Source organism: Pteronotus mesoamericanus, unplaced genomic scaffold (genome assembly GCF_021234165.1).
Source record: "Pteronotus mesoamericanus isolate MK-2021 breed Mesoamerican mustached bat unplaced genomic scaffold, CSHL_Meso_final contig_65, whole genome shotgun sequence".
Taxonomy (NCBI): domain Eukaryota; kingdom Metazoa; phylum Chordata; class Mammalia; order Chiroptera; family Mormoopidae; genus Pteronotus; species Pteronotus mesoamericanus.
Window position 1 is genome coordinate 9,910,662 of NW_026555228.1, and position 15,552 is coordinate 9,926,213.

Consider the following 15,552-nt stretch of genomic DNA (forward strand, 5'->3'; position numbering starts at 1 on the left):
ACTTCCTACTATGCCTAGGGTTTCCCAAGTGTGGAGCCTCTCTGGTTCATTTTTTTTTTCTACCTTCTGTCTCTTCCAGGGGTAGGAGATGGGAGAGAGTGGAGGTTCTTTATATAGACATCCAACCAATCTGTTTTCAGCCCTGTGTCATATCTCCACTTTCTGTAGTACCTGGTGACCTCATTCTTAAGCTCTTCTGGGGCTTTGGGGGTGGGGAATAAGGCTTGCTTCCTGCTGATATACTCCTCTAAAAGCGGTTAGGTCCTATAACTTCCTCTTGTTATGACTCTTTTTATCTGCTTTTTGTATATACATATTGTGGTTTAGTAACAGAAGTCTTCTAATTTCAAAGAACACGTTTCTGTTTCTTATTCTCCTTATTGTTTTGGGTGATAATTTCCCAGAGAAGAGGACACAAACAGCTTTATCTCGCCATTTTAAAACTAAAAGTTTTCCTTGTATGCTTCTGTGCCCCCAACAACCTAACATAGTTCTTGGCACGCAACAGACATTCATTAACTACTTGATTGATTAATGATTAGATGTAGTTACAGACTAAACTGCTGTAACAAAAAGACCTCAAAATGCAATGACTCAAACAAAATAAGTGCCTATTTTTCTCTCATGGAGCACTCCATAGGTAAGAGGGTAGGTGAGGGTGAAGAGGTGTCACTATATAATTAGGCCATTCAAAGACCCAGGTTTCTTCTCTCTTGTTATTCTCCATCCATACTGTGGTCTTGTCATGGTCAAAACTGGCTAACCATTACACTCTGCATTCTAGCCCATGGAAAACCAGCCGTAATATACAAGAAAGCCTACCAGGTGACAAGTTCCACACATACAATTATCTGTTAGGTTCTACAGGCCGGGAACCCGAGCCAACAAACATATCAGCTTGGAAGAGATCCTTCTTCACGTTAAGGTTCAGATGAGACCCTACCCTGGCCAACTGCTTAACTGCAGTCTGTGAGAGACTCTGATCCAAAGAACCCAGTTAAGATGTGCACAGATTCCTGGCCCCCAGAAACCGTGAGATAGTAAGTGTATGTTGTTTCAATCTACTAAATTTGGCAGAATCTATTATGTATCAAATAGATAACTAATGTGACATCTCAACTTTCTCTATTTAAATTATCAGTAACTGACAAAGTGAAAACTTTTAAGTGTACACTGAAGGCAAATATAATTTAAAAGTATAAAGCTAACATATATTTTGAAAATCTTTTGGTTTTAACACCATTAAGGAAATAGTAAATATTAGGCTTTTACCTTATACTTAAACCTAACGTCTATAATCTGTTCAACAAGTTCGTCCGCTCTGCTGGTAATGTCTTAGTCCTGTACCTTTTCACCCTATCTCTGGAATGCAGTTTTCTTCCAGAGGTACATGTTACTAATGCTGTGAGTACTCTGAGGGAAAGGATGAGCCAAATAATATTGCAATGGAAAATGCTTTGATTTTAGACTAGAGAGAATAAAAAATTTGAAGGTCGTCCTTCCAAAGGAATTGTTACATAAAGGAAAAAGATAGCTGGTGGCAGAAAAAAATCAGTATTAACACTTACAGATTTTTTTTTTTAAGATTTCAATTATTTATTTTTAGAGAGAGGGGAAGGAGGGAGAAAAAGGAGAGAAACATTGATCAGTTGCCTCGCGCATCCCCTGACTAAGGGACCTGACCCACAACCCAGGTAGGTGCCCTGGCTAGGAATCAAACTGGCAACCTTTCGCTGCTCAGGCCGGCCAGGGCTGGCTGTTTTTAGGTTTGCTTAAGTGCTAATAAATGCATATTATAGACTAATGAAGTAAAGTGCTTCAAATGGTTTGGGAGGTACAGAAATCTAGACCAAATGTGAGGGTAGCCTTGGGCACAAGGCCCCACGCCCAGGTCCCTGTGCTATCCAGAACATAATTCATGCATTCATTTAATTAACAAGCACATATTGGGGTGCTAGATGTAAAATAAGGAATAAATCAGATAGGGTCGCTGCCTCATGGAGCTCACAGTTTAGTAGGAAATATAAACAAATAAATAAGCAACAGAATCTAGTGTGGTGCTGCCATTTAGGGTGTGGATAGACTGCTGTGGCAACACAAAGGAAAAACCCTGAACTCAAGGTGAAAATGGAAGTGACAGTTGTTTTCAGGAAGATGTCTCAGTTAAAATGATATCAAAACTTGGATCTGAAGGATGATCAGGAATTAAATGGGGCGGGGTGGTAAGGGGAAAAAATTCTGGGAGAGGGCATATTGCCTCTGAAGTCCCAGAGGCAAAAGAGAGCCTGACACATTTGAGTGATTGGGCTTTCAGCAGAGGGTAGAGGTGTGTGGCTGGAGAGGATATGGAGAATTGTATGCAAAGGCCTTATTATGCAGGGCCTGGTAGGTGACACTGCAGTTTGGACTTTATTTAAAGGGAACACAAAACTATTAAAGGGTTTTAAGAACAGTTCAATGATTTCACTCCTCCATAACTAACATAATATTCATGAAAACTTGTTTGGTTTCTGGAAAATTACCTTTCCCAAGATGTTAAAAAGCATATAGAAACATAATTTTTTAATATACTAGCAATAACCACATGGAAGACATAGAGAAAAGAAATCCCACTTACAATGTAACAAAATATCCATGAATTATTTTAATAAGAAAGACAAAACTACATGTAAGAAACCATAAAATTTTGATAAAGTTTATAAAAGAATATCAGAGTAAATCAATGTCCTTAGATGTGATGACCCAATATTATTAAAATAATTTTCTTCAAGTTCATCTGTAAGTTAAATGTAATTCTGATTAAAAAATCCCAATACATTTTTCAGGAGTACTTGATAAATTGATTGCAAAATGTATCTGGAAGATGTACAAGACTACAATTTTGAAAAGTAAAAAGGTGGGAAGTTTTGGTTTGCCATATAATAATAAAAGTACAGTAACTGAAATTGTATATGAAGTTGAAGCCTTCAGGGGTGTTGTAGGTTGAACTGTGTCCTCTAAAAAGGTATGTTCAATATTCCCTATGCTGTGCTTTACATGATCCCACATGGGTACTAGATTTACTGGGGTGACCTCTTCGTAAGGTACATAAATGTGTAATCTCTATGCCATATACCTGAAACTGATTTGTATGTTAGTTATAACTGACAAATAAAATTTAAAAAACTGTTAAAAAAGTACGTTCAAGTTCTAATCCCTGATACCTGTGAATATGATCTTATTTGAAAACAGGGTCTTTGCAGATCTAATTCTGTTAAGATGAGGTCAGACTGGAGTAGGGTGGGCCTTAATGCAATGATTGGTGTCCCTATAAGAAGAGGAACTTTTGAACACAGAAACACACAGGGAGAATGCCATGTTGACAGTGGAGGTAGAGATTGGAGTGATGTGTTTACATGCCATGGAATGCCAAGGACTGCCCCACCAGAAGCTGGAAGAGGCAAGGAAACCTCCCCTGGAGTCTTCAGGGAGAGCATGGCTCTGTCAACACCTTGATTTCAAACGTCTACTCTTCTGGACTGTGAGAGAACAAATTTCTATTGTTTTACACCACCCAGTTTGTGGTACTTTGTTAGGGCAGCCCTAGGAAACTAATACCATGGGTATATGGCAATTTTATATATGATAAAAGAAGGATCTCAAATGAGTGGGAACAGTTGGGTTTTATTTATTCATTCAGTTACATAGAGATTAGGACAACAGGTTATTTGTTTGGAAAGGAAGGTTAGACTTCTACATCACAACAGGTACTAAAATTCCAAGTAGATCACAAATCTAAATGCAAAAAATAAAACCACAAAAGTGGTAGATGAAAATGTAAGAGAATATTTTTATAACCTTGGTGCAGGGAAGAATTTTCTAACCAAAACATAAAACCCAGAAGCCAGTTCCAATGACTTAAAAATGAAGACTTCTGTACATATACAACATAATCAATCTTAAAAAATATGAAGAAAATATTTTCAAGATACATTATAAACATGGAGTTAATATCCAGAATATATACAGAGATTAATACAGATCATAAGAAGACAAGTAACCCCAAAGAAAGTTTGACAAATACAAAAATACAAAAGCCAATAATGCATGGATGCTCAACTTCACTAATAATCAAGTAAGATGTAAATTAAAATGAGAAAGTATTATTTATTTAGAATGGCTCAAATTAAAAACAATTTCTGATAATATCCAGTTTGACCATACCCTATTCAACACTGGAAGTAATTTTTGGTTTGGAGGGCAATCTCGAACTGTCTACTGAGATTTAAATGTTCATACCCTTTGTTCCAGCACATCCTTTTCTAAGACTATATCCTAATGAAACACAAGTTCACAAAAATAAATAGGGGATGATTACATTAAGTATAGGACATGCATAAAATTGATTACACGACCATTTAAAAGATGTAGATCTACATTTTCTGTCATAAAAGATGTTAAGACATTAAGTGAAAATAAGTTGCAGAATATATGTATTTTGTAAACATCAACAATAATTGTCTTATGCACAGTAGAAAAAGAAAATAATAACTGAGCTGATAATAACTAAATAATAATAACTAAAATAATAACAATGGTTATCTTGCAGGGGGAGGCAGTTTATTAACTTGCCTCTGACAATACGGTTAGTTTGATATTTAAAAAAAATTTTTTTAAGGTACTAATGAAAAACTTGCAACAATATAAAAGCAATTTTTTTTCATTCTCTTAAAATCAAACAGATCTGTCTTATCAAACAGATTTTTAAAACATCACTGGCATATTCAAGAATGTATTTTGGTAAAACTCATGTGAAAGCATCAACAAATTTCTAATACCAAAAAATCATCATTTTACTCAGTTTAAAAGTAAGAATACTTAAATTTTATGGTATCTGATTTATCTATATCTCTTATTATACAATATTTCACTTACAGTTTGTGGATTAATCTCCTCCTCTCCCATAGGTTCATCCATAATTTGCTGTCCATTCTGCGAAAAGCACAGCAAGTAGAAAGTTACCAAAACAGAATTCACATCAGTTAAAGTTAAATGAAGGCAGACAAAACAAATTCATACAAGAATATTTTCACCCCTGAAGGGTTCTAACGAAGTACAGAACCACCATGAGTATGCAGTTGCCAATTTGAAATAAGCTGTGCTTCAAAAGTTAATATGTAAATTGTTTATTTTAAACTATAAAAACACTTTCCATGGAAATGATATAATAAATGATAATTACCTTTTGGGGGGGGCCTTGAGTTTATTTTAATAGTTAAATGCATTACAAATGGTCTTATTCAAATCGTATCAAACTTCATTTACAATACTTTCTATGGGAAAACACATTTTAAATTCCAACTCCACTGATAATTAATCAGGGCAACTTAATTCAGGGGAAAATTAAGCCAGATCTCTACATCAAAATAGATTCCAAATGGATTAAACATTTAAATGTCAAAGATAAAATTATACAAGTATTAGAAGAAAATATAGGTGAATAATACTTATGGGGTAAGGAGGATGGAAATCATAAAGAAAAAATTGACATTTGAATCCATAAAAGTTTAAAACTTCTTCTGCCAGACACATAAAAATTAATTACAAAAGGAAATAAAAGCAACATGACAAAGGGTTGGTATCTTCAATACACAAAGAGCTTTGTTTTACAAACCTGTAAGAAAAAACGATGGACCTCAACAGAAATGAGCAATAAAGGAAAAAAAGAGTTCAGCCTTAGCACTAATCAAGGAAATGCATTTAATTGAAAGATACCTTTGCCTTTCAAACTGGTAATGATTTACAGAGAAAATAACACCCAGTGCTAATATGGGGAAAAGAATACTCAGGATATACTGCTGGGGAAAGTGTAAATCAGCTCAACCTTTCAGGAAGGCAATACGAGTCTGTATCTAAAAAAAACAAACATAAAAGTTTGAAATGGCCTATCACTTCAATTTATTTTTTTAAAACAATGGACAAGTGTGCAAAGTGGTACATACAAGAACGCTCTCCATAACTTTTTCCGAAAAGAACTTCAAATTGGAAATCTAAATTCCTACCAATAGAGAACTAGTTAAATATATTTGGTACAACCACATTATGGAATACTATGCAGCCATTAAAAATGATGATAAAGATGTAAATTTATTGACATGAAAAGACAGTTGCATGTAATAAGTGAAAAAGCAGTTTACAAAACAATATGGATTGAATGATCCCATTTTAGATAAATATATACATGTTTCAATGTATATATTTCTATGGGAAAAACTCTGGAAGCATATACACCAAAATGTTAACAGTGGCTATCTCTGGGTGGTAGAATTTTAGACAATTTAAATTTTGTTTGTTTTTGATTGTTTTAATTTTCTAATGTGTCTATAGTGTCTTCAATGAATATGTATTATCTGTGTAATTTAAAACAAAATAAAACAAAACCAGAGTCAGGAACATATAGTGTCTTCTCTAGTTTCCTCACTGGAAAAAGAGGTGAATTCCCTTGACTACTTTTAATTCAACAAATGTGCGAGAATCTAAGCTAACCATCTTTGAAGCACTATGAACTGTAAACCACCCATTTTACCCTATAGTCCACATGAGACACCTGCCCTGATTTTTAATTCCTCTCTCTACTCTCTCCATTCCTATTTATTCATCCATCCATCCATTTATTTAATTTTATTCATGCTATGTTCTAGGCACCAAGCTGGAGATGAAAGGTTAATAAACATGGCACAAGGCTACTAACCCATAAATAGGGCACCTTTCATTTTCAAATACTCAAGAGTATGTTCCTAGGTTAGGAAATGCCTGTACAATATTATGAAGTACAGAAATGGTGCTGAAATGCAAAAAAGGGGGAGGCAGGTATAAAATCTTTATTTTCCCAAGACACTTTCAGAGGTCATTTCTATGTTAAGGACTCAACTCTAGGATACATCTTTCTCCTAAAAGCCACAACTATTTTTTCAACTGAATACTGGTTATTTTTACTTGGACACCCCAGATGAACCTAAAACTAGCTCTTAAGAACACTGGCTTCGGAGTCAGGCACTTAGATCAGATATCTGCTCTTGCACTACTTATGAAGGCTTAGACAAATTATTTAAACTATCTAGAGCTTTAGTTTCTTCATATGGAAAGTGAAAATTAAAGTCTTATCTTCAGAGAATTGTAAAGACTAAATGAGATAAATGATATAAAACTCTAAGCACAGTATCTGGCACTTAGTAAACAATCGATGTTAGCTATTTTAATTACATCCAAAATTCAATTCAATCACCCACTCTGTCGCCCACCAACCTGCTACTTCTGTGTTTGCTATCTTAGTGAATGTTACCATCATTCATCTAGTAACCCAAACTAGATTTTTCTCATTAATTGTACACAGACTATAATAATTTATTCAACAGCTCCCCTATTATTTGGCTTTTGGAATCCCTAGTCTAACTTGAGCTACATTTATATTTCTCATTGGAATATAATTTGAGAACTGTCTGCTCCTTGCGGCTTTCATGTGTGCAAAGCAAGAATCACAACTTATAACTTACTTTTGAAGGCAAACTGATACAGTTGAAATAGCACTAAACTTGGAATTGGTGGACCAGGGATAGAGTCCTAGGTCTGCCACTTATAAGCTTCATGTTTTGAGGCAATTCAGATTCTCTCCTAGCCTATTACTTTTATTTGGATATGTGCAAATGAGGATACGTGCCTTGCCTACCCAATGGGTTATTTATTGTTAGGTTGAAAACTGAGTTAACTCATAAGAAAGCACTTTATAAACTGTGAAGAGCTATACCAATGCAAATGACTATTATTAAGGTGAGATAGATTCATGAGGCTAAAATAAGACTCCATAAAGTCCTTTTGATCTTAGAACCAAAAAAGTTTAGGATTGGTAAGGGATCTTGAAGGTCTTCTGTTTCAAATATACATCATATGCTTCAGTTCTTTCTATCCCATTCTCATCTATGTTTGAACACTATCAAGATAAAAATGCAGGCAGCCTACTGCACCGTATCTCAGAAAAAGCTTTGGCTGCTAGTAAACAATCAAAAATTCTTTATTGTATTGTAACTTCCCTCAGCAACAAATTCCCTTTAAGAGAGATACTAATATGTGATGGCTAACTTGCCTGCACTATATCTGCAAAGTCACAGCAAGTAAATCCACAGCTACAATTACAAACCACTCCAAGTCTCTTCTTTTCTAGATAGCTCAAGTTCCTTCAAACATTATTTTTAGACAGATGAAGCCATCTTCCTTCTGAGAATGCGTCCAATTCCTCTTAAAGGGTGGTACACAGAATTGCATGCAATGAACATTCCAACCTTGATATGACCAATGCAGAGTAAAGGGCGTATCATCTCCTCTGTCCTAGATAATAACTTATATTAATGCAATTCACATATGCAATATTTTTGGAAAGTCCACAACACATTGCTGAGTCATATTTAGTTTTCTGTTGATTAAATCCTCATCTTCTTTACTTACACTGCAACTAAACCATGTATTCTCTATCCCATGAATAAAGCCTTATTTTAAATGTTTGCTTCATCCTTTTCCAGTTCTGATCTATTGCTACAGACACTACAGATTCCAAACTCGGAAATCAGTCTCTTCACAATTTTCAGCTTCATGTGATCCATAAATTTTACAATATATTTTCTTTTCTAAACTCCTTACCCAGCTAATCAACAGTAATATACTAACAAAGCAATCTAAGAAAAAAAAATTGAGTGAAACATGATAGGAAGGTATTATATGCTCTACTTTTTGCAAAAATATTTATCTCCTTCCTTTCTGAGTTTAGCAAAGATTTAAATTTTTAAACAATTTATTTTTTAAAGCAGGAAAATATGAAGGCCAATGTTATTCTACATACCAATGCAGGATCTTTACAAAGATCTACCAAAAAAAGCACCTTTACTTCAACAAATGTTTTGTTTCATTTCACCAAAAGAAGGATTCAAATGTTATTTATTAGAAACGGGCACAGTTACTTCTGCAGTTTAAGAAGTCTGCCTTTTGAAAATTAACCCTTGGCTTCATTAGAGATTAGGTTACATGGACTATCAGTCAGACTCATTGCAATTTCTATAGTTCCAAAAGTTCAAGAAATAGCACCTATTAAACAGGAAAATGTATTCTCTAATTCTAAGAAATAGGGAAAACAGGTGGTCTGAATCTGGCTAGTACCGGGTTTAAATCCTAGTACTGTCGCTTAATGCTGTAGTTATCCACCCTTGGGTAAGTTACTTACATTTTGAGCCTCAGTTTCTTCGCTTGTAAGATGCATATAGTATCGACCTCACAGGGATGTTGTAATTAAAAGGTCCCACCAAAAGGGACAGTAGATGCTCAGTAAATGCTACTTCCTGTCCCCTCTTATGCCTCATTTGACAGTGTAACATTTGCATTTCTATATTTAACTTTAAATGCAATGCAAATGCAGTGAACGAGTACTGGAAAGCGTTGAGATACCTGTTTCACCACTCAGTAGAGCCAATTTCCTGCCAAAGAAATAATTCATATGTGTGGTATATTTTTATACAATGTGGCTAAAGAATGAGAACAGACAAAAAAGAAGAGTTTAAAAGAGAGGCAAATATATTTATCCTCTCTCATCCCACTATAATGTCTTCCAGCCAAAAAACTGCAGAGCTTGGCAGAGTGTACATATGCAAATATTATGTGAAATACTGGGAAAGGTTAGAAAATTCTAATCACACTTTACTCTGTTCGTCTGAAATGTGTAAAAGTCAGAAATTAGATAACGTGCAATATGGGTCTCATCAGTACAAATCAGATAAAGGAGACTGTTGGCTTGAGTCTCAGCAGGAATTATTTTCAAAATAACTTCTAATGTTGTGGTATAAAATTATCCCTTAAGATCATCTTTCTGGTTTAAATTAAAGGTGATGAACAATTCAAATGAGTAATTCCGAATCAAGGCTTTAGGACTTCTAGAATATTCCCAAGAATTTCAAAGAAATTCTGAGATGTTAAAAATAAGAACATTTTACTTAATTTAAAAATTTCACTTTAAGTAACCCTACTAAACAGATTGTTTTGCTGTAATGCCATGTTACAACAATGCATATTTCCAGGCTGCTGCTTGATACCTTTGAAGAAAATATAAAATGTTTTAATAAATGATTTGAGGTCAGCAGGAGATCATCATGTATGAGTATACTGGGACTAAAAACATTATCTGATTGATTAAATGCTAACTTTAACTTAGCAGGACACACCAGATAACTGACATCTTGCTACCTAGAAATGAAATGTACATATGAACATAGGGAGAAAAGAATTCCTTACAGAGAACAACAGCCTGAAATAAAAGGAAGGGAAGAGGAAAAAAAAAGCGTCCAGAGCCTTAGTGGAGACCCAGGTTGAAGAAATGAGCAAGGGTCACACTTTTTTTATACCACCTTCAAGTTTCCACAAGTATATTCACCTTCCAAACTCCATGATATCAGCATTGTTTTTCCTGTCCAAAGCTTATACAGCAGGAGTTCTATGAAGGTGTTGAGGAGGAGGCATTAGAAACCTCTCTCAAATTTCAGTTAAGATACCATCATATTGTTCAGAATCCAAAAATTTTCTATGCAATCACAATGAAACAGTAAGAAACAAGCATTTTAAATTCTTAATAAGGAAGGTATATAATCCTTACCAATGTGTCAGGATTAAGAATCAGCTCCTCATTTATCCTAAGGAAATATCAGAGATGTGCATAAAGACTTATGTACAGTGATAGTCATCATACTCATTATACTGAAAAATAGAAAACAATCTAAATGACCAACAGGGGACTGGTTAAATAAATCATAATACATCTATTCATATGTAGGAATACTATGCAATGGTTAAAATCAGGGCCTCAAAGGAAAATTAATGATGCAAAGATATGCTTGCAATATATTAAATTAAAAAGGATAAAAACTACATAGTACGACCCCAATTTTGCACCCCCCTCCCAACATGTGTGCATGTAACTGGCAAAGCACATATCAAATCTTATCAGTAGTTACCTGGGTCATAGGATTTTCTTCTTTGTACTGTATTTTCAAAATTATATGTATTTATTATATTTTATAAAGATAAAAACAATCAGTGTAATTAGATTAATCCATTTATTCTAGTTAAGGTGCCCTTATGCCTGCTTTGCTATTCCCTCCAGCAACTAAAGGCCTGCCAGTACTCAAACCTGTTCTATTTTCTAGAGAAGAGTAGGAATGACCTCTGGTTATCTTCATTTTAAGAAGTTTTTTCTTTCCTTTCTGGTCCTGTGGTTGTGGTCACAGAAAATAGATACATTTTAGGCCTGAATCCACCTCATGTTTTTTGGAGTGTACTCCTAAGGGGACTTCTGCTTATGGGACAAGAGTATGTTGAGATAAGAATAAAAAAAAGAAAACACAGTAGCCAAAATTAAATCTGCATTGTGAATAGCAAGTATTAGAACTGACACTGCAGAAAACGGAATCCATGCCACGGACAAACTTGAGTAAATGAAAAAGGAAATGAAAGAAAAGTTTAAAAACTATGGAGTACAGACATAGAAATAATCTATGAATAACAGATGTTCCTAAAGAAAAAAACAGAGCAGTTTAATCAATCAAGAGTATAAGAAAACTTTCCAGTTCTGAAAAAAAAAAATACCTGAGACTGGAGACTGAGAAGGTTCAACAGAGATCATCAACACCAAGACATGTCCTGGCAAATGTTTTTAAATTTCAAGGATAAAGATATAATCCTACAAGCATACAAGCAGAAAAAAATAGGTTATTTTCAAAAGAACTAAAATCCAATTGACCTCAGAGTTTTTCTCTGCAATAATAAAATGCCAGAAGACAATGAAGTAATGACTTACTGAGAGTTGAAAGGGAAAAATTATGATCTAAGAATTTTATACCTTGTCCTAGTTTTTCATGTACAAAGGTCACAGGAAATTATTCTCAGCTCTGCAAAGTCTTACAAAATGTTACCATCCTGGTAGTATCTTTTTTCATAAATTGTTCAAAGGTGTGTCCTAGACTATTGAAAGAGACTCAAAATAAGAATTCAAGAATACTGAGGTAGGAAAGAACAGGTGAAGTATACTGACAGCAACTTAATATCTAGAAATCACTGAATAGAATAATTAATCCCAATAAAAAAGAAATGGTCAAATGAAGAATAAATAATCAATATAGTATATAAACAATATAAAATTTTTAAAAGTTAAAGGTATAAGATGTGTAACCTCAGGCTAAATTAATATGGACTCAAAAGAGTTAGTGGAAGAAGGGAGAAACAAAGATTCTCAATTTTCTGTCTTTCCTAAAAGGATATTTAAAAACCTCCATTTTTAGTAATTAGCTAGTAAATATAAACTTTGAAGTGTTTGTGAAAAACCATTCAATAACCAAGAATTCTATTTATTTATTGCAGTCCAAATCACTGGAAGATAGTAACTGGCAAAGCCTGGATAGTACTTTATGCAGGCATTACATACAATCCTAAGAACATGAGGTAGATATAATCATCCCTGCTTTACAGATGAGGAAACAAACGCTCAGCAGAGTTTAGTGAGTGGCAGAAGCAGGATTCAAATCCAGGTCTTTCTGGTTCCATAATTCTTTCTTCACTATTTCAAAACCTCCTCAACTAAACAATCCATATGACAAAAGTAAAAAGTTAAAAATCAAAATACTTAAGATGAATGAAATCATTCCAAAAGTAATAACGTAAGAAATGTAAAGTTTAAAGTATCTAATTAAAATCAAGGGTCTTACTGCATATTTGATGCTATTACAGGATTATTGATGTTTTTGTGAATGATGACGGTATGGTAGTTATGTTTTTAAAAGTCTTTATATTTTAAGAAATATAAATGTGAATATCCACATCTAAGTTGATGTATCTAGATTAGCTTCAAAGTAATCCACTGGAGCCAGGGAGGGGAAAAGAGAGTACATGTGTTGGGGGGGCGGTGTGATAATTCTTGAAGCCTGGTTACAGGAATATGGTGGTTCATTATACTATTCTCTCTACTGTGGCATGTGTTTAAAATGCTTGATAACAAAAACTTTGAGAGTCTTAGGTTATATTATTTAAAAGGTTAAAAAAGGCCACATAATCACTACTTTAAAGAGAAACCCAAGTGAAACAGAAATGTAAAAAGGCATAAAGAAAAAGAAAGCAAGTGTAAGATTAAGGCCAAAAATAAACTGTGAGGCAAAAATCTTAAGCCGATTAAGCTGGTCACCTAATTTAGACTAAAAACATAATTAGTACTTAATACATATAGTAATAATAATTGCCATCATTACTGAGCAATTACCATACACCAGGCAAGTACTAAGTACTATAGATCACCTTTTATGCTTCTGACAACTCTGTGAGGCATTATCACTAATTTACAAATGAAGAAATTAAGCCAAGATGAGCATGTCTACCTTTTTAAGCACTGTGTCCTCAGCCCCTGGCAAAATGCCTGTAACACAGTAGGTGCTCGATAAATATTTGTTGAATAAATGAAAGAGTCTAGTAGCCTGCCTATGGTTAGTAAGCAGAGCCAAAATTCAAACACAAATCTGATTCTAAAACCCCTATTCTTTATCACATTTACATTTTAAATAATGATATTTCACAGCAACAGTAAAGGTGTGTCATTTCCTTCTGTTTATGTTTCTCTTTTTCAGATTTTTTATATTTAGCATGTTATTTTTTTCAAACAAGCCATTAAAATAATAAATGCAAAACAGTATTGAACATTTTATCACAGACTAACCTAAACACAACACAGCAAAGATATTCTGGGGACTATAACATGAAATAAATGGTAACAAAATAGAAGGGAAAATTTTACCACATTAATATCAGCTAGCATAATAAAATAAGGACAAAGCATATGAAATAATTTATATTAAAATAGGTAGATACTGAATTTTATGATGTAAAAAGAATATAGGTTCTTTTCAAGTATCTATGAAAAATTATAAAGACTGATTGTGTTCCAGACCATAAAGTAAATCCAAAATTCTTAAAAGCAGGAATCGCACAGATCATATTTTCTGATTACAATTTAAAAACTGAATAAAGAAATAAACTAAAGCATTTGTTCAGAAATATGTTCTTCTAAAAAAACAACTGGCTCAAGGAAATAAATAATAACAATAGCTATCATTTCTGCAAAGCTTATTTCGTTCAAAGTATAGTGTTAGTTATGTTACACATATTCTCTTAATCCCAATTAATCATTATTACACCCTGAGGAATGTTGTCCTGGCTGATGTGGCTCAGTTGATTGAGTGATGGCCTGCGAAACAAAGGGTCACTGGTTTGATTCCCAGTCAGGGCACATGCCTGGGTTGCAGGCCAGGTCCCCAGTGGGGGGCGCGAGAGAGGCAACCACACACTGATGTTTCTCTCCCTCTCTCCCTCCCTTCTCCTCTAAAAATAAATAAAATCTTTTAAAAAAATAAACCATGAGGTATGTTATTATGTATAGTAGAGAAAAAAAGGTTAGGTTGATATTTAATGCCTTGTTCAAGATCACAGAGCTATTAAGTTTGCAGAGAAGGTAACTGAACCCAAGTCTGAATCAAAAGCTAATACCACTACACAGAAATGCTGTCTTATATTACTGTTAGAATTCACGTATAGGCAATCTAGTTATGCTCCTTTTTCTCTATTTATAAATTAAACTCTTGTAATAAAAAGTGGAAAAAATTAGAGTTCTTCCTTAACACGTGTTCTTAAAGTGTGCATTTGTTAAACACACTATTGTAAGAAGGTAATGGTTCATTTTTCTAACATATCATTGATGAGATATAATATTTCAAATTGTATAATATTCTAAGAGATTCCTTTGAGTGTATTTATATTCTTAATAAGACAATCAAAAAGAAGCCATAAAATTAGATAAAGTAGGGAATATATGGAAAACATGATTTGCCACTAATTTCTAAAAAGCAGCGTGACCTTGGAAAAGTCACTATTTTCTGGTAGTTATATGCAATCTGTAAGAGCTTGATGGAACCTTGGCCAGGATAGATTTGAAAATCTGCCACTGCTGTGGCCAAGCCCTTAAGCCTCTCTGACTTGTGGCTTTCTTCATGCATAAAATATATGTATACCCAAGAGCTCTTTCAGCTTGGAAATGTTATAATCCTGTCATATTAAGGATTAGAGTTATTTAAGAGTTTGTGGGTTTTTCTACACCTGAGGAAGTTACTGATTCTGTATTTAAAGCTATTTTATGTTATTTCTAATTCCTTCTTTCCCTTCTGTATCTAAAATAGTTTTATCTATATCCTTCAGTGGTACCTCTGTACCCAAGTGTAAGCAAGAATAATGCCAAAGAATGGATTGCACAAATGTTGTCACCTGAAAGAGAAATACCAATACAAAGAAAATAAAACATTGTTTTCTGGTGCAGATTAAGGAACCTAAAGCAATAATTTCCACAGTCCAATCTTACTGTTCTTACTTAGCTAGTGTTGAAAACTATTAAAGTGTCAATTTTTTTTAAGTGCCTCTGTCTACTCCAAGACAGCCCTCTTCATGCCTTGC

At 34.0% G+C, this 15,552-nt stretch overlaps 1 protein-coding gene across 4 annotated transcripts in view; it reads right to left on the bottom strand.

The window, feature by feature from the left end:
• The window catches only part of RPS6KA3 (ribosomal protein S6 kinase A3), a 110,251-nt gene that overhangs the window by 73,531 nt on the left and 21,168 nt on the right, over nucleotides 1-15,552 (bottom strand). Inside the window, exons 2-4 of one of the 4 annotated variants that reach the window (XM_054581129.1) lie at nucleotides 11,656-11,749; nucleotides 10,667-10,703; nucleotides 4,915-4,971 (exon numbers count right to left, since the gene is read on the bottom strand). In XM_054581129.1, the coding sequence (XP_054437104.1) occupies nucleotides 4,915-4,956 (42 nt within the window). In that variant the 5' untranslated portion in view covers nucleotides 4,957-4,971; nucleotides 10,667-10,703; nucleotides 11,656-11,749. Of the gene's footprint in view, nucleotides 1-4,914; nucleotides 4,972-10,666; nucleotides 10,768-11,655; nucleotides 11,750-15,552 lie in introns of all 4 variants that reach the window. The other 3 variants (XM_054581130.1, XM_054581132.1, XM_054581131.1) reach the window with 3 other exon arrangements.